The sequence below is a fragment of the Rhipicephalus microplus genome, chromosome 2 (genome assembly GCF_043290135.1).
Source record: "Rhipicephalus microplus isolate Deutch F79 chromosome 2, USDA_Rmic, whole genome shotgun sequence".
Lineage (NCBI taxonomy): Eukaryota > Metazoa > Arthropoda > Arachnida > Ixodida > Ixodidae > Rhipicephalus > Rhipicephalus microplus.
The window spans coordinates 247,369,860-247,397,293 of NC_134701.1; the positions used below are offsets into that span (position 1 = coordinate 247,369,860).

The following is a 27,434-nucleotide window of genomic DNA, read 5'->3' on the forward strand; positions in this document are numbered from 1 at the left end:
CACGTCTCCTTTCTCTTTGCTTCATCTGTCAAACGTATGCAAGAGGAATCTGAAGGACAGTTCCACTCTACTGTGTACCGATTACTTTTTGAGAACTCTGAGGCAGTACGTAAATGGCAGGAGCCCTCAACATGTTTCTGACAGTTGAAACGTGTTGCAGCACGACTTAGTGGCTCGCTTGGCAGAAATCTGCGGCACCTAAAGCGCATTACCTTGCAGTAGTCAAGGCAAGGACACGCTCCCAAGAACTACATCGCAGATTCAAGTACATGCACTCCATTCGAATATAATATCCCTGCTTTTCCTTTTCCTCCTGTTCCTTGTCCTATTCCACATTTCAGCCGAGATATACCCAGGTTCTACTGTTCATGGAGGTTCGCTTACAAGCGTATACACGATTTCCAACGCCTGTTTTAAGATTATTTGGAATAGAGTACCCAGGCATGGTTCCTTTAGGAATCGTACCTAAAGGTAACGTATGCAATAATTCCACTTTGGAATTCAGCACAACACCTACTGTCGTCGATGTGATAAAACTGCACTTTGAGCAAGTTTCATTGAGCGTGGACACTCCATCTTTTTTTATAGTCTGTATTCTTGTTCTCCAGCGCTTGCAATGTTTATGGCTTGCACAGCCCGCGCGCACATTGAAGACACACAGAGATCTTTGGCGGGGCTCGTAGAAAGGCAATCAATTATTCATTTCGTGTCCCACGTGTCACACGTTCAGGCGAGCCACGTCTGGGAGGCGTCCATTCGCAGCTCACGCTGCGCCTTGCGTATGTGCACGTCAAGTGGCTCGGCCGGGTCCAGCTTGGGATGGAAGAATCCCTTGAGGAAGTGGCACGTTCCCTTGATGTGCTCCGGGAAGCCCTCCGGCAAGTGCTCTCGGGGTCGGGCTTCGAATCGAAAACCCTCGGTGTGTACCAGTAACCTGCAACAGTGCAATAATTATGCATCATGGCAAGAAATAACAGAGCCCCGTATCGGAGTGAGACAACGACGAAGGGAGTGGGGGGAACAAAATAAGAATAAAAGAAAAAACAGAGAGGTTGACCAGGGCGGAGCCCGGAAGGCTACTCAGCAATGGCGAAGGAAGGAGGGGGACAGAAAAGTTGGAGAGCAGGAGAAAAAAAAGTCACTTTTTTGGCCGACGAAACAGTTCAACGTTTAATGCCCCAAACGCTGAATCAGACCTGTGTCTTTGAAAAAACGCAACAGCGCTTTCGTTACCCTTCTAAGCTGTGGTGGGCAGCCCCATGGTGCCAGTATCTTCTCGACAGTGAAAACGCTTTGGTTGGAATAAGTCCAGAGCACACCATGTGAAACTCCAACGCTTTATTTTTGCTTTGTGAGCAAACAGTGCAGAAAGACCATAGGCTAGCGCAGACTTCTTCATTACGGGTATCTCCCCCCCCCCCCCCCGCAAAGCCATTTCTCTTCCACCCACTCTTTTGGACCCCGTCCCACAATGTGCGGAGACGAGGTATAATGTACGGTGCTGGGGCACAGCAGTGGTGTCAGTGAGCAAGTCGTTAAGCAAGCTTTTACTAACGGAATCATGGGAACAATATTACGATTCTAAAGCCCCCCCTCCCCCCCCCCAAAAAAAGCGATATCCAGTGAACCTAAACAGCTTGCATACTGTGCTCGCGGTAAGCGCCGCTTAGATGCGTTATATATAGATATAACAACTTCACAGCTACTTATATGACATTCCTTGTTGTTTTTGCCAAATCTAATCGGCGAGAGTGCCTGTGTCGGGAAACGTATCCTAATGTGATTGATAGCTTCACTTACGCTTAGTAAGCTTCGCTTCTCACCCACCTTGATTTTCGTTTTCTGTATACTGCGTAATTCTCTTACGTACATTTTCCCGGCCCGCATATTGCACTTAACCGTAGTCAGTAAAACAGGCAAGCTGCTTTTGCGTCGTCAGCCATCTGAGAGCAGGGTTCCCGCTGAGGCGAACGCCTCTCTGTGGCGTTCCTTCTCGTCCGTGCGTGCGTTTGTCTGAGCATGCGTGTGGCTGCGTGTGCGAGTGTGCGTTTAATTACCGTCGGTCAGCAGGTGAGGCAGGCAGGCGTCGGGCCACGTCTTCGCGGAACCTTAATTAGGGCAGGCGCGTCCCGAGCGTTCCGGTGGTGGATGGGTGAGCGAGCCCGGCAAGGCGCGGAAAGTTCGCCCGATGAACGGCGCAGCAACGTGGCGGGAGGAGCGAAACGAAGCACGGATCAGCAAGCGTCACCGACGTGAGCCAACGGCGCCCTGCCTCCTTTCGTTCCCGGTTTTCGTTAACGTATCTCCTTTGATTTCTCTCTTTATCTTACACCCTCCAGGTCCTCCATCCGCTCATCAAGCATCAGGGCGAGCTGCGATCCTTGCTACTCCAGCAGCTTGGCAGGGTCTCCCAAATTCTACCACCCCTGCGATTTCCGTGGGGAAAACGCAGGATAGGGATAGGAAATATCGGAAGGGCATAGCGGTGTCCTCGAGTCAGGTAACAGGTGTCCCCTTCTTGCCCCGCGTCGCTTATTTATCATTACTGATGGTGTTTTTACACTTTATGTTAATGGCTGATGGGTGTCCAGAAAAAAACAGGTCTGGCTGCACGCAGTTTTCAACACGTGATGTTCTAATGCGTAGGCTAAGATTTAAAAAAAAAAGGAGGAGTAGGAATAGTCACACCAAGAAAACAGGCAAATAAACTGGGTTTCAGACAGAGTGGCAATTCTGTGCACAAAATAGGGCAAGCAAAGGTGGTCGAAAGGAGGTATTTAGGAAATTAGGAAAAAAGGGGCGGGGGAAGGAGAGAAGCATACAGCATTGCTTAAAGTCTGTCTCTCAGGCTAGTGGTCTGCTAGAAACGCAACAACGCTCTGAAAACTTCCTGTTCTGCGAACGGTCTTGCTCTGTACCCGATTTTATCGAGATCCACGTGGAAGCATGTATTTAATTGGTGACTAGTATGTCCCTGTTTTTTTTCCTTTATTTATTGAGTCTCTCTCTCTTTCTTGGAGTGTGAAATACGTTGATTATTTGTTTATTAAATCAGCTACATTAGTTCAAGGACTTAACAGACAAAGAACGACATTACGTGAACTATTGTTCATTTTTTATTGGCGCGAGACACAATTATGACGACAATCAGCAACGTTACCGAACTCGTTTTCCACAAACTACTGATTTTCACTTTCCGCTGCACCGAAAACAGGCCCATTATTCAATGTCACGTTAACATTCAGCTGAATTCAACGAAATTTAAAAATTCCGGTACAAATGAAGAAGTAAGAAACCGGCATTTTTTTATAGTTCCCCGCGAGAGTGTGAGTGGCATGAAAATACGAAGAAATTAAGGAAATAACTTAATTATTTCAAAACCTAGCATGATGAATAAATTTAGAAGTCTTCTCACGCCACAAGGGATAGTTTAGAAAAATTCATGGGTACGCAATATTTCTAATTTAGTGTTCTAGAGACTCCAGGACACAAAACAGACAGAGAATGAGGAAAACCGGAGCCGTAGCTTGTCTGTTTAACGCTGTTTAAAAGGTTTCACAGGAGACAGCACCAAGTTTAGCAGACACACGTTCTTTTTGGTTGTAACAGATATTAGCTGAGCCCACAACCTTACCTGTGCGTGGTGGGGCTGACATTGATGTGCATGGCGATGCTGCCAGATTCAAACTTGTTGGCGAGGGAGACGTCGTTGCCGATGAGACAGTAGCGGGGCATCTTGACACCCACCACGCCCGCCAGCACAAGGCCCGTGTGCAAACCAATTCGCATCTGCATTCAACATCACGTGCACTTTAGGCAAAACGTCAACAGGCTGCGACAACATAAGCCAAGCTTCAGCTAGTGACACGGTACACGTGAAACTTTCCCTCGAATAGTATGGTCACGTTTATACCTCTTCATGGTTTGTCGATCTCTCTTTTTATCGGTTTGTGCGTTACCAGAGAGTCTTACTATGCACCTCGAAAAACGCGAAGTACGACCATCGACGGTGTCAACACGAGTGATGCGAAAAATTATCACGTAATCGTATCACCACGTGAAGTCATCATTACGTCGCAGATCACTGACATTTGTGCCGTCATCATGACGTCATATAACATGAATGCCATATCATGACCTCATTAGATGACGTCATTGCTTGTTCAGAGGTGGGCCGATCACGGAGGCCATGCGAAACCAAGCGAGTTGCAGAACGTTTGCTATGTATGCCTCTGATCTTTGAGGCAGTGTAAAACCACGTTAGCTGTAGAAAGCTTTCAGAGGAAAGCAGGGGAGTATCAATACATCGGCTAATAATAAAAATAGAAAAGAGATGACTGTCGCCTTCGAGTCAGCTTAGGTGGATGCATAAAGAATCCTACGAGTTTTAAAGTTGTTTCTCTCTCTGTCAGAAATAATAATCAGAAGTTGCAGCTGCACATGCGCTTCAGCATTTGTTTCACTTGGTCAAATTTAGTCCTCAAAAATTGTCTCTAAGTGCCGTTACACTGCAAATTTGTTTCTCTCACAACTTCGCAATGAACCTCTCTGCCTTTGTTTATACCATGTGTCTTCTCTATTTTTGCTAAGAAGAGTCCCCCTACAACCTTGTGGCTCAGGATCTGCTGCAAATTTGGAGGTCTATTTTTCTACCCACAATTAAAGCCATTTAATGATTGATTGATTGAATGATTGATTGAATGATTGATTGACTGACTGATTGATTGAATGTCTGTTAGATTGAAGGTCTGTTTGATTGAATGTCTGAGTGATACCTTGATTAATCGAAACAAGCAAACTCGTTATAAACTTCAACTTTCTCCTTTCTGTCTGTCTCGTAAAATTTTTTTTCTCACACTCCGGCTTATGTACGAAGTCGATGCTTAACTTATCTATTAGCTTTATCGTCTCCCGTTTGGACCGTAATGAAAAACAGTTATGGAAGAGCTCTAGCAAATACTGAGCTGTTGAGGTACACGGGCTATACATGCAAATTTCTAATGGCTAGTAGCTGTTCATCACCAGCAACAAAAATCAGTGATTCTAAAAAAAATAAAAAGCTTACTTGCTAACTTTACTTAGACTGGCAGTGATATTCGAAGTTCATTTCCAAGGAAAAGCTTTTTCCCCGTCTTAGCAAAAAATGTCAAAATTTAAGCTCACTCGATCAGTTGGGGAAATTGTTCTTGAGGAGTCGTAAATGTTTAAGAAGTGCACAGCAAACCTGTGGAAGTACGCGCAAGGTGATCTTTTTTTTTTCTCAAGCCTCACGTTCAACTTTTGCATTGCTTTTCATCTCACACGAACGCAGATCAGCACCATTTGCTGAGTGACCCTCATTAACTCGGCAAAAAAAAAAAACTACACAACAAAAAAGAAAAAAGAAAATAGGAAGCAACTTAAGTGTGAGGGCTGCGAGAAAAGCAGAAGATTCCCTGGGGGGAGGGGGGAGGGTTGTAGCATCGTGAGTAGTGGCGCCGAATATTCGTTAAATATCAATCGCGAGACCATTTCCCGTCCACCGGCGGGCTCCCAGTGGAACGACGTGATTAATTTAGGTGAGATGGAGACCACGTTCTAGCGAGACCAGCCAACCCGCTGTCTCTCCTCTTCATCCTCCACTTCACCCGCTTCCGGATGCAAACCTCCTGAAGTGGCAGAAACTGAGAGACGGAGGAAGAGAAATGTGGGTGAGAGACCCAATCGGCGAAGCGAGAATAGCGCAAATTTGCCAATCCGAACAGGCGAGCGGCGCGGAGCAGGTGAAAAAATAAAAGAAAAAAAGGACCCTCTTTGCGACGTCGCTCGCGACGATCTAGGGCAAAGGAGAAGTTCATTCCTATCTCAGAAATTACGTGCAGTCCCTGAGCAGGTTATATCTGCTCAGGGACTGCACGTAATTACCGCTCGGGACCTGCATGATCTGTTCCCGTATGTGTGGTTTCTGGTCACTAAAAAAAAAAATAACTTCATAGAACACGACATGCATACCTCTTCGTTGGCATGTGTGTACAACATACCCACGAGTTGAAACATGATGCCGTTTTTTAAAAACATAATTGCCGTTATGAGCAATTGCTAGTGATCACCACATCTAGTCGCAGCTTCTATGGCCACTGTTAGTAATGCTGGCCCTGAAAGTAGCACTCGATTCAAAACTATGTAGATATGACGCAAACCTCGTAGGCGCTGAAAACGAAATTACTTGCACTAGTTAGCCCCGTGTTTTTCATTTCACTCCGTGAGAAACCTGTTCATGCGTCAATGAGTTTCAGTGTGCGTGCGCGTGTGTGCATGCGCGTGTGCGTGTGTGTGTGGAAGGGGGTGTGTACGCGCGCGCCCTTCTTTACACTACATTTACGTTTAATATACGAGGAACGTTGTGTATGCTAGGCAAAATTACCACCAAGAAACGAATTACACGGGTCATTAGAAGTAACTTCCACTCTTTGCCTAAATGCATCTAAAAAAGGGAAAGCTTGGCATTTCTACCTGCAAGAGCTGTATTCTGGCGCACATCACGTGAACGTTAATTTTTAGGCACACGTTAAAGCAGTGTGTAACTATAAGTCCTAAAAAGCAAATAGCGGGTCTCACAGCTGTGGTGTTTTCTGTGGAGTAGTTGTCTGTACAGATTTGAATGCTGAAATTGAATGGAATGGAATAAAAAAAACTATTTCATTCCTGCAGGACGCGCTCAGTGCGTCCTGCATACATATATTTAACCGATGATTGGCACAATTTCAACATGATCGAAAGTAGGTGAATTTTTATGAAGTACGCTTTCATTTGTTTGACACAAACATACAAATCTAAGAATCAATTAGAACAAGGAAAGCACAGAGTACATTATTTGTTGTTTTTAAATTAGGTGCAACAATTACAACATGTATTGAGTTGAAATATATGAGCCTATTAAACACCCTTTCCTTCTGCAGAACACCAGCACGTGGTTTTTAAACAGAGAAGTCAGTCGCAGAACGATGTCACTTGAATCTTTCGGTTGTCAATAACGTCGGTGAATTTCTTCTCCTATTATCTTGCTCTAGAGGAGCTCTCGAAAAACACTGCACTGAACAAGTAAAATGGCGCCTCGCGGGACAGGAAGTCAAGCACCGAGAGTGCACAGGTGGAGTAAGGACAACATGTAAAAGTGGAAGCATAGAGTGGCTGAGGAAGCAGAGTGGAACAGAGCGGGGAAAAGGTAAGAAGGAAGGGCTGAAGTGGCTGGCGAAGTGGACTACGCGCTAAAGCGCACGACCTCATGCGCGACCGCCTCGAGCGGTTCCCCGTCTCTGTCTCGAGCCACTTCCGGTGCGCACGTGTGCCTAGTTCCAGAAAGAAAAGATACGCAGGAACATGGCGAAAGAAGAAAGCATCAGAAGCAACAACTGAGAAGAGAGGAAGAAGACGAAAGATTGAAAAAAGTTGTAGACGTACTGTCACTTCGTGGGGTGACATTGCGCGTACAGCTTGCATTGTGAGCGAGTGATCAAAGCGCCAACAAGCACACAAAGAAAGAAAGAAAGAAAGAAAGAAAGAAAGAAAGAGAGCAACAAAGAAAAAACAAAGAAAATAAATAAATAGATAGATAAAGAAAGAAAGGAAGAAAAAAAGAAAGAAAGAAAAAAGGAAAATTAGAAAGCACGCAACAAACACCGTGCACTACTCGCCCATGCAGACAGACATGTGGCGGCACTAATCCTTCAAATAATTGTATGATAACGCTACCAAGGTGGAACCAAACGCGCACAAAGATACACACAAATAAAGAATATTAAAAGCGCCAAGAGTACCAAGATCATCGCTAGTACTGCATCTGTATAAATTGATCAACTTAGGAAGAAAGTAAGCTCACGGGATCTCTACCGAAGCATGCTAATTGCGTCCGTGGGTTTGGAGTGCAGTGCGAACACCGAAAGTTTGGATCTACACGCCTGGTTTGTAGCGCGTTCAGGTGGATCTTCTGATTAAGGCGGACACATCGTGGTACCTTTGTTTGTTTTTTTATCAAAAAGCATAAAGTATGTTTTCTCAAATGATGAGTGTGGCGAAAAAAAAAAGTGCCTCGATACACGAGGGTTCACTTTATATGACGAACAAAAACAAAAATGTACAGTGCGTTCCACTCGTGCCAGTTTATCTGATGTGTTTCATGGTTAAAGTTTAGCCGAAGCGGTAATGTAACTACGAGAAGACAACTCGTCAAATTATCTGAGGGACAAATAGTGAAAATACGGCACAAGAACTCTCCCTGCATTAATTTTTGTTTACAGTATGATTAACTAAGTAGCGCCTACATAAATTTACATGAGTACAACAAAATTGACAACGACATAAATGTAGTTTTTTTTACGACGAAAGTGCTTTATGCTGGTGTCCACTAAACCTTCAGTGGCGCATTTCCATCAGGGAAATGAAGTCGAAAAAGTTCGCACTATCGGAAGAGAAAGAACAAAAGTTCCATCATCGGAAGTCGAACCCATGACCTTTAGGTCAGCGATGGTAGATGCCAGACACGCTATCCACTGCACCACGGAGACATTTTTTTCTTTATTGCATGGAATCAACAGCAGTGATTGTGAACTACGCACAACTCATCAGAAGTCTGGCAGACACACACAAGCGTCAAGAATGGGAAGCCACTCCAAAACGGGGTCAACAGTCTCAACAACACTGCGCACTTCAGCAGCTGCTTCTCGGAAGACAGACCTCGTCGACCGTGGTGGCTAGGCGTGTCTATGAATCATGCGACTTTATCATAATGAAGAAATTCCCAATAACATAAACAGATCATATGAAGTATTATCGGTCAGGCTTTTTTTGAAATGGAGGAACCTAATACCTTGAGCTGTGATTAGAAGTTCTTTTCTGATGATTCTTTTTAGAATGTCCCAAAAGTAAAATAGGTCACTACAATAAACTAAACAGTGCTCTATTGTTCAGGTTGGTTGCAGTGTTTACAATTTACTGTCCAAGCCATATATATTGATTTTTCATTGAGTCACATCTTTACTGGTTCAGTGGAAGTGTGCAGTTTAAAGAAGGATGTTCTCGCTGCAGGAATTATCCACATTCTACGTACACGAAGCAATGCATCGTGACCAGAAAAGTGCGAATATGGCAGTCGATAAACAAGTTCAGAGAAAAAAATTTTTTACAAATGCAGCGCTTAACGTTGTTCTATTACTGATACAGAAAACTCTAAACTAAAACGGGCTTTCGAAAAATTGACAGTATCAACGATTTCTTCTGGGAATCTCCACAACTGCGATCCCTTAGCAACGCTTGTTGAGACATACATAAAAGGAAGGCGGTAGCACAGACGAGTTCGAAGGACATGCTTGGCATGTTTCAAAGAATACACCTTTTATATCTACCACCGTCATCTCACAGCGTTCTTGGTATAGTACAGTATTACATCATCACCGTGGCGCCCGTGATTAGTTCCTTCAACGCGTCGTTTATAAGCCTCCACACCATTGGGCGCGTTTCCAATGAAAGTGCAATTTTATCAACGCCTCAACACACACCCAAGTGGCGACCTTATCCTAATCGTCGTCGACGCTCATAGCGTCCATTGATACAAAAATTGCTCTGCGACGCCCGCCGGTTTTGGGCGTTCTCCACTCCCGCTCACCCGGCGAATAATCGCGGCCGGCCAAAGCGGAGACACGAGGCGCGTTGCGTTTCCCTCTGGTAGGCAAGTGGCGTTGAATAACTCCAGCATGCCGTGATTAGTCGACTTCAGGTTAAGTACGGCAACCAGTCATTCATGCTGTCTAGCTGTCACATTGTTTTATCTGGGGCCGCTCTCACTGCCAACTACTACAGCAAGCATATTGACAGCAACGGCTTGTTGAATCATTCATTATGAGGGTCAAACCTCATAAGCGCGAAAATGCACGCGACAGCGACGAGCGGTGCGACGTAGATCGTTTTCGCGCGATCAGTCGCTAGCGCAGGCAAACCTCATTCACGCGACGGCTTCGGCGAGCGAACTCCACTGTTGCTGGCATGAGGCCGTCTACTCGCACCAAGAAAACCGCGTAGTGAGCGGTATGCAATTTAAAAATAAGATATATTGTTGTGTAATGGAACGGAAAGTGTTTATGAATGCCTTGCAGCACTTTTTTATATGCACATGCGTAAACATTGCGTTATTTCTTGTTGCGCATACGTGACTCGGGCAGGGTCACGTGCACCTATGTAGTCTTTGCCTTTTCCGGTTTTTCGCTATTGGCTGCTTGAGCCCAGCACTTCCGGGCGATGAGTGACGGTTTCCAAATCTGGAGAACCGAGCGATTGCACGAAAACGAGCACGCGACACGTCGCGCGAACGCCCTGTTTCGTCGCTCATAGCATCGCTCGTCGCTGTCGCGTGCATTTTCGCGTTTATGAGGTTTGCTCTTGAAAGTCGGTCTTCGGGATGGAGATGCATGCATAAGAATCAACGTGGATGCATCCATGTAGGTGCAAGCGATGCCTCCACGTAAGTGTTAAGCGGTGCATTAGCTGTCCATCACCATCATACATTGGGCAAGCTCGCTTATATTAATGCACTGTCACGGATAAAAAAACAACCTACCTAGTGGCCGTGGCACAGTAAACAGTAAGCTAATACTGTGAAGACACATTTTACTTTGGTGTTTTACCGATTTCCATGACGGAATGTACACGCTCTGCGTTTTTTAACAGTGAACTTGTTGAATATTTTTTGTTGTGCCGGATAGTGCGAACAGAAACAAACCAGCACGCGTTCACTTCGTCCTCTTATTCAACTTTTGCTTCGTTTCCTTAAAAAAATGCACCGATACGTCAATCCATGATATGCAATACCTATAGTGAAATTGGACATGTCACGTCACATGCTCCCTCCTCCCCCCCCCCCAATGAGCTACGCCACTACTAGTCGTGCGAGTCATACAACGTACCAGAAAGTCACGTGACTAAATTCACGTACCACTACGTAACAACCAGTCACGCGGCTCAAGAACACGTAACAGCTCGTAACGCGTCTGAAATCTCAACATCACGTGACAACTAGTCCCGTGACATGTTCCCGTCAAAACCACGTGGCACGGCACGTGGGTAGTGTGACGAACCGATTGAAACCGGAGAAGGATGGACAAGCCTGACCATACTTATTCCTAGTAGCAAAAACTTAGCATCTCCAGCAAAATCTTGACATCACTAGAAGGGGCTTAGCAAGAGCTGGGTCGAACGCAAGCTTCGCTATTGGTTCCACTCTTTCGCCACAAGTGCAAGCAGTGCTTTCATTTTCATCAACTTCCATTCCTGTATCATTTATTCGTTCATTAACCTCAGTGAGTCTGGTTGAAGTAATTTTGCATAGGCCGAAAAGTCTTCGAAAACTCAAGCAACGAAGGCATTGTTGCGATTCCTACGAACAACAGACTTGCACAAGCAGCTGTACAGTGTCAATTTTTATGAAAGGGAATATGGGAGCGCGTAACCTGCTTGCTCTGGAGGCTGCTGGCAGTGCGTTCAAGCGGAAGCGAAAGCAACCACAGCCTGTTTTCGCATCATCTCACCGCGGGGTGAGCAAGTTGTCGTTGATGATATGGAACTAGCGGCAATACTGCAACCCTATCCCTCTTCAAGGCCATTCATTACACAAGAGGCCGGTAAACGCCTAGAAGAGGGAGGGGACTGCGATCTGGCCGCTCACTCTATATCAACCATGAATAGTTGTTTTCATCTTAAACGAATATTATTGCGCACTTGTTCCTCTTGTCACAATTTTCTTCGTTTAATTTCTTTTGCACAGCTGTACAAACGTGCCGCAATTTGTGGCCAACAATAAAACATAAGAGTAAATTCAATGAGTGTCGGGCCAATGCAGTGTGCAAGATACCATGTTCTTGCAACAAGGTTAACATTGGGCAAACTAGTGTATGCGTGAATATAAGAATCCAGGAGCGTGCGCGTAATGTAAAAAAATGGCACAGGTTCTCATTTGGCCATTCATTGTCACAGAAATGGGTGTAACTCTTATTTTGATAAGACAAAAGTTTTACGTTGCCACAGAGACCAACGGTCGCGAGAAATCACGGAAGCTTTTTATATATCACTGGAAGGTGATAATTGCATCAGCCAGCCTTCCATAACACTATCAGGTGCAGAAGTTTCATATCTCACAGATAGCTTGCACGTTTAATTAGCCACATAGCGATTTATAGAATTTTGTCACTTTGAGCTTGCGCGATGGTTCTTCTCTTGTCTTTGCTTTGCTTTCTTCAGATGTCATATATTCCGCTTCTTTTAGAAATAAACTTTAGTTGCGAGTCAGCGCTGTAGTTTCTCTTTTCTTTCCCGTCCCTGTTTACGTCGCGCTAACATTCGTGTAGGATGGAAGTGCACCAAATCGGCCAATTGTCCCTTCTGACGCAATAGTTGTTTTGCTTGCTGCAAGATGACGCAAAAAGAGGCTGTGGGTACTCTCCCTCCAATTTTCTGTGCTGCCAGCAGTCACCGCTGCGCACCGGCCATGTCCTTCTGTGTTGCCTTTCATAAAAATTGACACTGTACATTAATAACAATGCTGTACATCACATATGGCTACGGCTCTGCTTTGTGACATTGTGCGTGTGTGCATGAGCTACGCTTGTATTTCACAATTTTTTAATCTTGTTTTGATCACCACATCAGTTTCTCCTGTACAGGGTAGCCTAAACTGTTACGACAAAGTGGTTGCCGGCCCTGTCTATCCACACTCTATCTTGTGTTCCTTTTTTCTTTGGCTTTCTTCGTTGATCCACAGTTTTCCTCATTTTTAGCCAGTATATACTGTGGTGATACAAAAGGAATCAATTTTGATACGATCCGTAAGAACCACACACAGCCGACCGGAACAGCAAGACGGAAAGCCAGCTCGGCCATGCCGATAAAACAGCCTCGTAGCTAACAAGGTTGCTTTAATATTTTAGCTTTAGTGGGTTTGCTATTGAAGTTCTTTACTCTACTCTGTCATAACTACAGCCTGCTTTTTTTAATTGTTATATTTTCTTATTTTCTGCCCAAATAGAAATTATTCCCACTAACGAAAAACCTTCTGTAGTTTGCTTTGCCTCAAGCCTACAGTGTCTACAGCAGTGCACGCTTTACAGGCAAATCTTGTATTCAATTGATTTTTTTGTGTGTGTGTTTCATCACAGCGTTAGAAATAAAAAACAAGAGTACAGAATACTTGGGAACTATTTCTTCCTTCCTTTCTTTCTTTCTTTCGTTTGTACTAAAACACTTCAATAAATATCGAAAAAAAACGGTAAGAAGTTGGAGCTTGCGATGAGATATCAGAAAACCAGGAGTTGGTGCAGGAGCTGACGTTTCGACAACTTCTCTTTTTTAAGGCTGGAATTGATTTACTGAGCGGTTGTGTGTGAATCAATCGTCAATACAAACATATGAACAACAGAGGGCAACAACAAAAAAGGGGAAGTGGTGAGGGGACAATGAGAGGTCGCCATGGCGAATTTGGTGAGTCCGAAGGTAGTAGGTAGTCCGCGAAAAATATTTTTGATAAGGCAATAAGACATCTGCGGACTGAAGATGCCAGCAAATCAACGAAACGTAAAACATCTGAAACGTTTGAAGGGTGTATCATTGCTTGCTAAACCAGAAATAAAAAAACTGACAAGATGACCGAAAAAAAACGGTATAAAAAAGATCTGCCCTCTAGAACTCGTTTTCCTAGCACTGGTGTGAAAAACTTCTATAAACAAAAAGCCTGAAAAGTGTCACGAAAACGAGTGGGCCTCACGTCGAGCATAAACATGCATATGCAATCATCAACGCATTGTTATGCTTTTCTCACAGCTGCACCTCCTTTTCCCGTTGAATGGCTTTCTGTAAGTGCCACTACAGAAAAAAAAATCTACCTACATTATTTTTTATTATGACTGACTGTTGATTTAGAGTTACAAAGCAATTAAAAACAAAAATGAAGTGCAGGAGTTTTACGCACCAGCACCACGATATCACAATGAGGCGCGAGTACTATAGGACGCCGAGTCAGCCATGATCGCTTGAAGTATTTTAACCGGTGATTAAATATAAGTGTACACGCGTTCTTCAATTCACTATCATCAACACGTAATCGACGTGGTCAGGATACAAACCCGCGTCCTCGGACACGTGATAGAACACCACTAAACAATCGTGGCGGGTAACAGCAAGAAATACCGACGATCAAGAAGAATCATAGAGATTTTTTAGTTTCCTTTTTTACAATCCAGGCAAAGCAAAATATATTCATAGCTGCTGCTCTGCGATTTAAACTAAATTATCGTTTCTTTTTTCCTCTTGACCACTGCAGAAAATAAGTAGTCCTGCACTCTTTTGCGAGGAAGCACGAACAGGCTCCTCATGCTGATTTGAGAGTTACATTCTGCCACGTTTTCTAAATGCGACGCTGTTTTCACGATAAAGTTTGAGAAGTGCGCAGTATTCATTGTCGGCTGCTACTTACAAGTGGGAGATGTGAAAAATGTACGTCGTAACTGAGGGGCACAGAACTTTCAAAGCTCTCCGAATTATACGAAGCGGTAAAATAACAAGCACAAGACTAAAATTAGCTTGAATTGGAGCCCGAGGGCTGTGCGATTACCCCATGCACGAAAGCGGAGTAGCTTTTGCGATTCTTTCGAAGAGCTGAACTTCGAAACACGAAACCATTAAAAGGCTTACACTGCATCACCCTCGTAACTAGCGGAATGCGTTTCCGGCCAACCGCAGCGCGCGAAAAAAGTTGCGTTTCTTATGGCACCACCTTCGTATCTTGAGTGGAACGGCACAGAGTTTGTTTCTTGTTCCAAATAAATGACGCGTGCATTGCGTGAGACGTGTGCAGAAAAAGCAGCATGCACGCATGGTATTTTCATGGCATACATTACCATGCGTTACATTTCTGGCGAAAAGGCGTTGCTTCCCCATCAAATATGGCATTGTGGCATAGCGTGTGTTATACATACAAGGCTGACACTGACTCGCTCACTTTCTTTCTTTCTTTCTTTCTTTCTTTCTTTCTTTCTTTCTTTCTTTCTTTCTTTCTTTCTTTCTTTCATTTTTCGTTTTTTTTTCGTTTCTTTCTTCCTTTTCTTTCTTTTTTTTTTCTTTATTTCTTCTTCTTTCTTTCCTTCTTTCCGCTCTCACGTAGCGCCACCAGGGAGGATAAACTTATACTTTTTTTCGATGTCTTGGCTACGAGAGACGTTCCACGACACCGAGTTAACGTTCGCTGTTATGCATTAGCGTATGCGTTTGCCGCTATCTCACAGTCACCGTATCTTCTTTTCGTCTTGCTTTTTACTTTTCAGACGAGCTTACTACATTGTTTGCATTTTGTTGCATAACATGAACGAATCTCCTTGTATTACTGACTACTCATTTGCAATTCAAACACTTCGAACCCTAATGTTTTTTGAAAGCCTTTTTGGTTTTTCTTTCCAGGGTGTGCTAACGTGAGCAATATGAGTTCGAACAGGCGAGCGCGTGGAGAATAGCCTCGCGTCCTGCATCAGCTGATTCGCAGCGGCCGTTTTCGGAAGCAAAGTGGAAAGGGTGACGCGCTTCTGGTATCTGTTGACACTCCCGCCCAGGTATCATTGCTTCAAACCGGCAGCTTATTGCGCGTTAGCATGTTTCAGCGGTGATATGAACTGACATAACGTGCATAGCCACACCCAATCACCCATCAGGCTATGTAGCTGCTGAGATGTCGGTTGTGACGTAAGCTGCCGTGATGCCATCCCTGTACTATATGTAGGTGGCGTTGACTGCGCATTTTTCATACTTGCATTTCACTTTGTTTTTTGTTCATTTTTTTTGTGTCATCATCGCTAGTGAGAGACTACATGCGATAATTTGCAGTTTGCCCACAACACTAGTGTAGCGGGAGAGGCCAACAGACAGTGGAACGGCGCCCCTCCTTTCCCATCCGGTTTCGGCAGCGCCATCCATTTATCCTGTTATCTCGGTTATGAGGCTATTTGTCACGCGCTCACGTGTTATAGCTAATATTGCTCACGATATTAAAAGAAATTTGGTTAGCGTTGTTATATCAATGAACGCCGACGTTGCCAAAAAGATTTCCTGATAGGTCGGACGAGTCTGAATATTGTGCTGAACTTCAGTGGATTGAAGAAGTAATGATGTGGGACTCTAGAAAGAATGCAGTTTATAGTTGTAAATAGAATAAATGGTTTTGTTACTTGTACGAAGTAAGAAACACTGTCTAAAATAAAAGGGGTTTTCCTGCATCAGCGTCGATGATTTTGCATTGGAACTCGAGGCAACGCTTAGCGGCGGAAAGCAGAGCGAGGATCATTTTACATAGCTAATGTGTAACTTCAGTGCCTAAAGTAATGAACAAAATATACATTCAACCAGTTTCTATCATTAGCTTCAGCCCTTTTCATCGAGCCGGAATTGAAAGTGGTAAGTGTCAGCGAAAATAAAGTGTAGTAAATGTGAGACGTTGAATAAGATAAGTGGCGCGCATAACAATGTGTAATGCTGAACTTGCGCCTACTTGTTGTCCACCGCTCGCATTTTTTTGAACTCCAATAAACTGCTACTTTTCGTGCATGTGTAGCTCAGGAACGCCTTGCAAAATACGTTGTTCAAAAATAAGAGTGTACATTGTCTAAAGCAGAACAAAAATTTAGATAATTTTGAAAACAATGAGGATGCAGGGTTAAGGACAAGAAATCTAACTACTTTTTTTTATCAAGTAACTAGCGCCCTACTTGTCACAAAGCCGATTGGTCTCCGTAAGTGATCTGCGGCGGCTGCATTACCGATGGAGGCCGAAATGTTGTAGGCCCGTGTGCTCAGATTTGGGTGCACTTTAAAGAACCCCAGGTGGTCGGAAATTGTGGAGCCCTCCACTACGGCGTCTCTCATAATCTTATTTTAATTTTGGGACATTAAACCCCACATATCAATCAATCAATCAATCAATCAATCAATCAATTAATTAATCCGTAAGTGATCAGTCACAAGTCAATCAATTACAACTAATCGCAGTATATTTTATAAGTTTATCTTGTTTTATAGTTTCTGTGAGCTAGTAACGAAGGATTAGTAGCTGTTGCTGGGATATTTTTTTTAGCGAAGCTTCTTGGACTCGCACCCCACCGTCACCTTCATCGCCATCGATGATGGACGGTAAAAGTTTATTTCGTCAGAAGGAAACGGCAGACGACTTCGTGTTAGATGGCTATCAGCCCAAGGTTGACGGCGACCTCTGTGGCCCATTCCACGTCTCTTATCTGAACCAATGAGTCTGAGCTGGTCAACACGGTCTGCCAGTGCTCAAGAGAAGGATCACACATAATATCCGCCGGCGGCGGGACCCTGCTACATTCTCAACCTAAGTGAAGCTCCCTGCACCGGGTGAGCCCGCCGAACAAATCATCAGGTGAGTGCTTCCGGCAGATAGCTCGCGCTGCGTTGCACATGTCTCACACTTAGCAGTCGTTCCCGCCGCTGAGTACAGCAAACCCACTAGTTCCTCACCCTATCGCCTTCATGAAAGCCAGCAACGCGATGAGGTGCATAATCGTTTGGGTCCATTATATATCGTTACAATACACATGATGGCGAAATCAGATACATTTACTTCTCCGCGAACGGAGGAGGAGGAGGAGGAAAATTTAAGCGGAGGACAGGGAGGTTAGCCAGTTCTTAGACCGACTGGCTACTGTGTGCTGGGGAAAGGGATGAGGGGAATAAAAGATGATAAAAAGAAATGTTGCGAACGAGTTAGTATAAAAGGTATGAGCTGCTGCAAAGCTAGGTTTGACAGTTAGCCATATGACATTGCATCAAGTTGAGTGCACAATGATGCTTCTAGTATAGGTAACAAGACATGGACATGGGCACGCGCAGAGCTCTGCATTAAGGGGAGCCAACTTTCACCGTAGCAGCCACTCCCCCGCCCCCCTCTGCCCCTACCTACTGGTCGAGTCCGAAACAAAACAACGGACGAAGAAACGGAAATGTATCGATGACCTGCTTCTCACAACGGTCTGATTTTGGTCCCCAGCTTTCCAGGCGTACAGGTGAAAAGCAAACAACTGTTGAAAGAGAACGTCAGAGGTCCTCGACCCCAATTTGCGTGAAAATCTTGCATAGCTATAACCCTTAACTTTAAATAACGATGACAGAAGTCCGACAAAGCAAAACTAAGGGACATGCCTTAACAGTAATTAGAAGGGGTGATGGAGGAGGGGGAGGTTAGGAATGGAAACGATAGTAATTCGACGTACCTGTATTGGCTTGCCGTCGTGCGAGTGAACCTGCCCGGCGGCGACCATCATCTTGAGTGCCATCCAGGCGGCTTGTTGCGCGTGCGTGTGCACTTGCTTGCGCAGACCACTGGCCACGCAATAAGCGTCCCCGACCGTCTCGATCTGCGATAACATAGTTGAAGCTCTATAGATTGCTTAAACAGTGCTCAAACGGAAGCGTGGCATCACACACACAGAACCGCACACTTCGTGTAGCTCGGCTGTTGCAGGTATAAAAAAAGAAGAAGAAGAAATACGTGAGGGGACACGGTAGTTTTGCTGCTATGCACAGTATACGAATGCGTTCGGTGAAGCTCACCGTTCAAAGAAACGATTAACGCTGAACTTGCAGCTGAGCATCGAAGTCTTTTATGAGGAATGGATTGATATGTGGGGTTTAACGTCCCAAAGCCACCATATGATTAGGAGAGACACGGTAGTGGAGGGCTCCGGAAATTTCGACCACCCCGGGTTCTTTAACGTGCACAAAAATCTGAGCACACGGGCCTACAACATTTCCGCTTCCATCAGAAATGCAGCCACCGCAGCCGGGATTTCAACCCGCGACCCGCGGGTCAGCAGCCGAGTACCTTAGCCACTAGACCACCGCGGCGGGGCTGTGGTACAATGTTCGATTGCCACGTAAAATACTTGGGTTCCATTACTGTTTAGACACTGACATTTATTCTTTGCATTCGTTGAACACTGCTGATGTCAGTCTTTATTAACACTCACACATTAAAATTGCCCATGAGTGTTCTCGTAGTTCATGGGAGGATGCTAAGCAATCAGCAGTGGCACATACCCGCCCGCTGTCTGGCGGTATGTGGTAGACGACGTACGCGACGGGATTGTAACATTATTCATGTCTTGACCAGCGCGCCGTATTCGCCGAACCATCTTACATTCTAATACTAATTTTGGTTCACGCCAAGTTAAGGGCGTCCTCACGAGAGCGCCCAGACGTAATCGCACAGACAGACAGACAGACAGACAGACAGACAGACAGACAGACAGACAGACAGACAGACAGACAGACAGACAGACAGACAGACAGACAGACAGACAGACAGACAGACGATAGATAGATAGATAGATAGATAGATAGATAGATAGATAGATAGATAGATAGATAGATAGATAGATAGATAGATAGATAGATAGATAGATAGATAGATAGATAGATAGATAGATAGATAGATAGATAGATAGATAGATAGATAGATAGATAGATAGATAGATAGATAGATAGATAGATAGATAGACGTCAAAAGTGCTTGCAACGCGCAAAGAAATGGTGGAATGGATTGATGGATGGATACTTTGTTTGATCCTTCGGAACGCGCTTTAGCACTTTGCGGGCCGCTCCCACGTCGGAACAGAATGACCAAGTCTCTCTGCTGCGTCGCGGGACCATTGAACTGCCCGTAACCGTTGTTCGAGTCTGGAGCTTGTAACAGCACCCTATCATTTGGACGGCGTGATGACTTCCCCACAGCGTAACGTGAGGAACCGCCAGAGCATATGTTCCAAGTCAGCTATGTCAACGCAGAAAGAATACTTCACATTTAATAGTCATATTCCGCTCATATCCTCGATAACATAACGCGGTAAAAGACTTCTACAATCACTTGCTCGTCGTATAACTCTCCTACAATCAAATACGCCGGGTTTCTCCAACACGAACCTGTATTCGATCGACCCAAACTTGCAACTTCGTTTGCCATCCGGACTCCCACGATGCGCTGAAACTTTCCCGTGTCGCATGAGGTTGGGCGTGGAATTTACGAATGCGTATTCTCGTCTCCTTGGAATGACGAGCACTTCAGCATGCAACATCTGCGCCTGCGAGGCAACGCTCGAGCACATTCTATGCCATTGCCCAGCATACCAGCCTGAACGACGTATTATGGAAGCCAAGCTCTGTCAGCTGGATTCACGGCCGCTTACAGAAGAGAAGATCCTGGGACCTTGGCCAACGGTTTCCCATACGCGCAAGGCCACGAAGCCCTCTTGTACTTCTTAAGGACCACCAGACTTCAACACCGCTGGTGAAAGAACAGTGTGAGACCACGCTGTGTAGTCTCGAGCTGAACATTCATCCTTCTGACTCTTACACCTCTTCTTTTCTTATTTATTCGTCCAGTGACAAAATATTCGTCCAGTGGCATTATATTAAACTTCTAATAGCTATTCGAAAGTACAATGGAATTATTTTTCATGTATTGTTTTATTCGAAACTCCTATGTTCCCGTACGCCTGGTTGATACCTATTTTCGAGGGAAGAGGAGGAGGATTGTAAGAAAAAGATCAGGGAGGTTAGCTAGTTCTCAGACCGGCTGGCTACCCTGTACTGGGGAAGGGGGTAAGGGAGATAAAAGATGAGAGAAAAGAGACGTTGAAAAAAAAAAGGGAGAGAGAACGTCATTAGACGATCCACGATGCTGCTTACAGTCTGTCTCTAAGACCACTTGCCCGCAGAAAGCTCAACAACGCTCTCAATGCCTTGCGTGCAGAGAACGGTCTCGGCCAGTGTCCTAATACCCTTTCTTCCGACAATTGGCGATTGTCTAGTCTATCTAAAGCTTTCGACAGTTCTTTTCTTGGCACGCTGAAGCGAGGAGAAGATGGGAGAAAGTCTCTGCGCAGCCACAGTTGTCACATGTCGGGCTGCTGGTCATTCCGATTCGAAATGAATAAGCATTCGTAAAGGCCACCCCTATCCACAGACGGCACAAAAGTGTCTCCTCAGCTCTGGCTATTCCTGATGGAAGACGGAGCTGTAGGTGTGGGTCCAAATTATGAAGGCGGACGTTGGGGAATGCCGGTGAATTCCACTGAGCGAGTGTCAGTTCTCGTGCAAGTGATCGAAGCCTTGCAGCGGCGTTCGTTCTTGATAATGGTATAGCTGCACAAGGGGCATCATCATGAGCAGATCGGGCTGCTTCATCTGCACGGTCGTTTCCATCAATGCTGCAGTGGCCTGGTATCCATTGATACGCTATGTCACGTTGTTTCTCTATAGCCCGGTGATGAAGCAGTCGTATTTCAGCGATTAGCTGTTCGTTTGGTCCATGACGATATGGCGAGGCAATGTCCTGGAGGGCTGCTTTGAAGTCGGAGAAGATTGACCATGCCTATTGCGGTTCTTCAACTAGGAACTCCAGAGCGGCACGAATGGCGGCGAGTTCTACCGCCATTGATGATGTCAGATGCGAGGTCCTGAAATTTATTGTGATGGGTTTCTCCGGAATTACCACTGCGCTTGTTGAACTTGTTGAAGTGACCGACCCATCCGTGTAAATGCGAATGCGCCCACTGTGTTCTCATGAAGAAACAGTAATTTTGTTTTTTAGGGCCAAATTTGACAAACTTTTCTTCTTTTGCATTCCGGGGATGGTTGTCAGGGCTTCCAGTGGATGTAGACACCGCAATGGCAATGACGGTCTTGTTGCGTGCGTGAAGTTCGTGGGAATCACCGTGCGATGTGGGGCGATAATAGAGCAGAACGCAGAGCGTGGTTTGGAAGGATGTGATGTGTACACTATTGCAGATGGTTCAGCCGGCTACGGGTCAGCACATCATTAACGTTACACTTCATTCAAAGCCTCACATTTACGTATGCCTGATCACGGCCGGACAAGAAGAGCGGCACGCGCGAGAGTGCGCACGTGCTGCTTCTCTAGTCCGGCAGTGTTGTTCTGGTCTTCTGGGGTGCTATTCTGGACACTCTCTAATTCCGCCATATTGTCAAATTTTTGTAATGGCGGCATTTCAAGCCAATCAGATAGGTCGCAGCAGCTCACTTGGCCAACTGGCATCGATCAATTTGGCCGGAATTTGGCGGAATTTGACAACATGGCGGAATTCGACAATCTCCAGAATGGTACCCCTGAGCTTCTTCTCGAGTTCGACGCTTACTGATACGCGTGCAGGCGTACCTCGTATAAAATTTGAACGAGAAAAAGATACTTTAACCATTTTTTTAACGTGACAGCGTTAAATAGCTCGTTCTGCTAAAATTCTGGCGTCCGCATCGGTGGTTGTGAGCCATCTATTAGGCGTGACCGAAAAATAGAGAACGACAATAAATAAATAATGTGTCAGAGTGGGGACCGAACTCACGTCACTTGCGTAGCAACTGAGTGTTCTACCACTCAGTCACACGTATGCTTTTGAATACAGTGAAAATAACTTCCTCTTCTTGGAAGTGCAGTGAAAGTAACGCTCGTGCTTTACAAGCACACGTGTCCTGTATAGATGATTCACAATAAAAGATGAAATATTGCTGTAATAATGCGTGGTACAAGCTTATACTGCCATCGAGCGTGAGACTATGTGATTATCATATCATAATGACTTCGTAGCCGATCACTCACTACAAAAGGCACACACACTACTGCGCATGTTCCCTTAAGGCTACCTAGTAAGTGCATAGCAAGTTTGAAAAGGTTTAATGCAATAAGTGTTTGAAGTAGGCACTAGGGACAGAATATTGTTGTCTGGTTCCACTCTTCTGAGTAAACTAAAGCTTAAGGTCCCTATTTGTTTTTTTGCTTCGTTATTACTTAACACTAAGAAACCACCGTAAAGGGAGGTGCAATTCGCACTTGCACCTGCGGATGCCACAATGCACCTGTCAGTTGTGAACTGTCTAGCCAAGCCAAAAAGAAAATCTCTTCTTTCTAAACCCATGCACTACGTTTCTTCAGTCGCGGGTGACAGTTCGAAGCGTAAGTGAAATGTAAAAAAGTAAAACCGAGCAAATACACCACACCTAAAGTTGTCAGTTGTGAATGCGATGCAGTTAAAGGGGGGGTATACTTGATCGTTTTTTCGCGGCCTAGCGCCGTTTATTATCGAGACTGTCGGCCATTTAAGTGGGAAACGTGAGATGTGCAGCTACAGCAAAAGGTAAACCATAAAATGGGCGTACACATCCCTAACCAAGTTTCTTACACGATTAACAATTAATCGTTTGTCATCTTAGTCATTATTAGGTAAATACTGATCATATACAGGTTTCCCGTCTATTGAAAAATTATTCGATATTTTTGAAATATAATTTTGTTTCATGGGTTTTACTTATTGAAAACACAATGTGATTATGAGGCATGCCTTAGTAGGGGCTACACAAATTTCGGCCACCTGGGCACAGAAATTTAGGTACACTGATCTCCAGCGTTTTCGACTCTGATTCAGATGCGACCACCGCTGCCAAGACCAAACACGGGTCGTTCGGGTCGGAATCCGAGCACCATAACCACTGTACTTTAATAAACGTTGAAACAGCCTAGAATTATGAACAGTTTATCACTTTTACCACGGAGACGTGCTCGCGGCACCCTGTGTAGTACTTCTCACTCGTGGCGTGGATAAGCCTATTTGCTTTCCCGCCGCGCTTTTGCAACGGGCTCTGTACTGCGTTTTTGGTGTTGCAGCAAGCAATGAAGTGTTGTGACCTTGTGCAGTATTGTGTTCTCGCCATGGCGACGGTTAACGCGTGCCCTGCGGCTCATTAAGGCCGAACCCACGCTAGTGGCCGTAATCCGGAAGGATTACGGCCACTAGCGTGCAGCACTGACATCAAATTTCAAGATTGAGATGTGCCCAGCATTCGATCGCCTGGTTTGCATAGGTCTTCTGGGCCAAACTTGAATGGCATCCGTCGCGTGGAAGTTATTTGAATTCGATGTCAAACAGCGTAGAAAAGCAAAGAAAAAAAAACTGAAAACAGACTGTTCTGCGACATCGACACTAGTGCTACGTGTTCGGTGTGGTACATTGCACAAATACCATCCTGAGTGACGATGCGCTAGTAAGAAGGACGTTGACGATCTGAGTGTGTTTGGAGCCGACTCCCGGCCAGGCTCTCACTAATGGCTCTTGTTGCTATGTTGAAGCGTGCGTGCGATTCATCGTGTCGCATCGACTGATTCGGCGCGTGCTCTACAGCGTGAGTACGATCATTCAGAGTGACAATGCGTGACAGAATGTCGGGGAACCATTGCGCAGTGAGAACCTGCACGTAGAGGCGCGGAAAAAGCGGAAATTACGTTGCGTTTCATGTCTTCCCAAGCCACGAACCTCAACACAGCCAGTGGGTTGACTTCGTAGGCGCCGATGGACAGAGGGACTGGACGCCTGTGATGAACAGCCGCATTTGCTCACTTCACTTTGCGCCGAGCTGCTACAGTGTAAATTCTGTGTTGGCGAACCAGTTTGGTTTCACTGGCAGTACGAGGCCCCTTCTCGATGCCGGGGCTAAATGGAGAGGGGAAAAACGAGTTGGCGCTACTTAACTTAACCGGCGGAAAACGCATGGAGGGGCTTTAGTCTACATTATCAGAGTCACAGTTGGACGCCCCGCCGCGGTGGTCTAGTGGCTAAGGTACTCGGCTGCTGACCCGCAGGTCGCGGGTTCGAATCCCGGCTGCGGCGGCTGCATTTCCGATGGAGGCGGAGATGTTGTAGGCCCGTGTGCTCAGATTTGGGTGCACGTTAAAGAACCCCAGGTGGTCAAAATTTCCGGAGCCCTCCACTACGGCGTCTCTCATAATCATATGGTGGTTTTGGGACGTTAAACCCCACAAATCAATCAGAGTCACAGTTGGACTGACTGCACGTGCGCTCCTAGCAGACTAAATGCCAGTGTACGTGACGTCACTATTTTTTGTGAACGCAGCATCAGCCATGCAGCTGCCACGACGTGGCCATGAGGTAGCGCTGACAGCACTATAATTTGGCGGGCTTTCGACCCATTTCGAACCACGATGGATAGCGTATATAGTAACCACTATTACAGATATTCATTCGTACCTAGGATGCGTTTTAGGTGGCGAATTGCTACAAGGGTGTCGATAGCTACTCGTTCACGCAAAAATCTTGACATGAGTCAATTTTATGCCAGTGCTCCTTTATTAGAAAGGACTGTGCTTGCAAGGAACGTAGACTTAAAAAAAAAAAACTTCATACATACCACGCTGACTGTAAGCCTAATGGTAAACATGACAACGGCGATTTTTAATGAACATGTAATTTTGTTTGATATATTCTCCATGACTAAGTCCGGTTTGTGAATTTAAAGCTTCTGTAAGGCATAATAGCTGCATCTTGCCGGTACTTACCTACGGAGGAGAAACCTGGAGGCTTATAAAGGGTTCAGCTTAAAATGAGGATGACACATTGATCGATAGAAAGGAAAATGATAGATGGAACCTTAATAGACAAGAAGAGAGCAGAGTTGTTCAGGGAATGAACCGGGGTTAAGGATATCATAGTTGAAATCAAGAAGAAGAAATGAATATGGGCCGGGCACGTAGCACGTAGGCAAGGGAATCGCTGGTCATTTAGAGTAACCGACTTGATTCACAGAGAAGTCCAACGCACGAAGAGGAGACAGAACGTTGGGTGATTGATTGATTGATTTGTGGGGTTTAACGTCCCAAAACCACCATATGATTATGAGAGACGCCGTAGTGGAGGGCTCCGGAAATTTTGACCACCTGGGGTTCTTTAACGTGCGCCCAAATCTGAGCACACGGGCCTACAACATTTCCGCCTCCATCGGAAATGCAGCCGCCGCAGCTGGGATTCGATCCCGCGACCTGCGGGTCAGCAGCCGAGTACCTTAACCACTAGACCACCACGGCGGGGCAGAAAGTTTGGTGGGCCTATGAGATTAAAAAGTTCGCAGGTAAAACGTGGCACCAGAAAGCACGAGACTGGGTTGATTGACGGATTATGGGAGAAGTCTTTGCCCTGAATTGGGCGTAGTCAGGCTGATGATGATAATGATCAAGTATCCTTTGTTAGACCAGTGTCTCTATCAATCCCGCGTCGCTTGCTGCGTTTCTGTACCTTGTTGATATTCATAGGAAGACCATTTTGTTACTATAAAACTTAAATATCATAATCATATCGACGGGCCCAAGGCAACGCGCATGTAGACAGCGTAAGATTGGCTGGGTATACACTGGGTTCAGCATAGCGTATTCAGCTGTGCTGGACTGATTGCGTCAACTGGAATGCGCAAGAACAGTCACGTCAGATTAACAAGCACCTGCTATGATGAAACGCAGTTTGCTGCGTTTTCTAGCTAAAGCTGTTCGTCTATTATCCGGTTTATGCATCGTCGAACCGTTTGAAACGAAAGAAAGCACAAACAAAAAACATCATTTGCTTTTCAGCCTGCTGACAAAGAGCTATTTGAAATACTTAGGTGCATAAGACTCAAATAATGTTTTGCCATCTTCTCGATTGCCAGCCGTACAAGCTTACTGCGTTGGAATAAATTTGATATTGCTGCTGCCATCGGGAAAAAAAGATGAAGATTATACTTGCGTCACTGAGGAATCTGAATATTTTAAACAAGCTTATGGGCTTTAATGTCATATAAGGCTAGCGTTATGCGAAAATCGCATTTACCGCTCGGCGTGAGCTCACCGCAAGTGGTTTTTTTATTGCCGTCCTCAGAAATAAAACATGAGCGTCCTGCCAGAAAGCCGCAAAAACGAAAAATGTGCTCGAGTACCTTAATCGATAACGCTGGTTCTTTCCACATTCGAGAATGTAATAAGAATAAAACGGAGGATGTGGATAGCCCTCACTTGTCCCAAGGGCCCGTTTGTAAGCATACCTTTCGTCACGTCAAAGCAAAACCATCACAACTCGGACCAAGTTCCATGTACGTGAAAGCGTAAGTAAACGCAGCGGCTAAACAGCAGACGTTAGGTTCGCATGCATATCCGTCAGAGATACGTCGATAAATTAACTCATAAATCGAGAAAAGAAGAAGCTGAGTTGAAATGCTCGCATGCGATAGCGGTTTATTCATGAGAGGCCGCTAGGGATTCAGCATAATTTGCATCGCCCAGCGGGGCGTCACAACAGCCGGACCAAACAAATTACTTGTGCTCTTCCCCACACCTCTTCCCTTTTGCTATTGAGATGCGCCAAGGAGATACGCAACTCGCCAGCGCCGACACTTCGACGCGGTTATTGGGAATGCTTCTGGCGAACCGCCGATATCATAACGCCGCCTCTCAAACGAGGAGGGTTCCATCGTTTGTTCCTTCCTGAAACTCCCATCGCTGCTCATCTTTCTTCCTGTGCCTTTTC

At 45.3% G+C, this 27,434-nt stretch overlaps 1 protein-coding gene across 1 annotated transcript in view; it reads right to left on the minus strand.

Moving 5' to 3' along the window:
* Nucleotides 1-317: 317 nt before the first annotated feature.
* Nucleotides 318-27,434, minus strand: part of Gycalpha99B (guanylate cyclase 1 soluble subunit alpha 2) — a 135,865-nt gene continuing 108,748 nt past the window's right edge. The window contains exons 7-9 of the mRNA XM_075878658.1: nucleotides 18,294-18,437; nucleotides 3,635-3,789; nucleotides 318-934 (exon numbers count right to left, since the gene is read on the minus strand). Coding sequence (XP_075734773.1) covers nucleotides 727-934; nucleotides 3,635-3,789; nucleotides 18,294-18,437 — 507 coding nt within the window. The 3' untranslated portion in view covers nucleotides 318-726. The remainder of the gene's footprint in view (nucleotides 935-3,634; nucleotides 3,790-18,293; nucleotides 18,438-27,434) is intronic.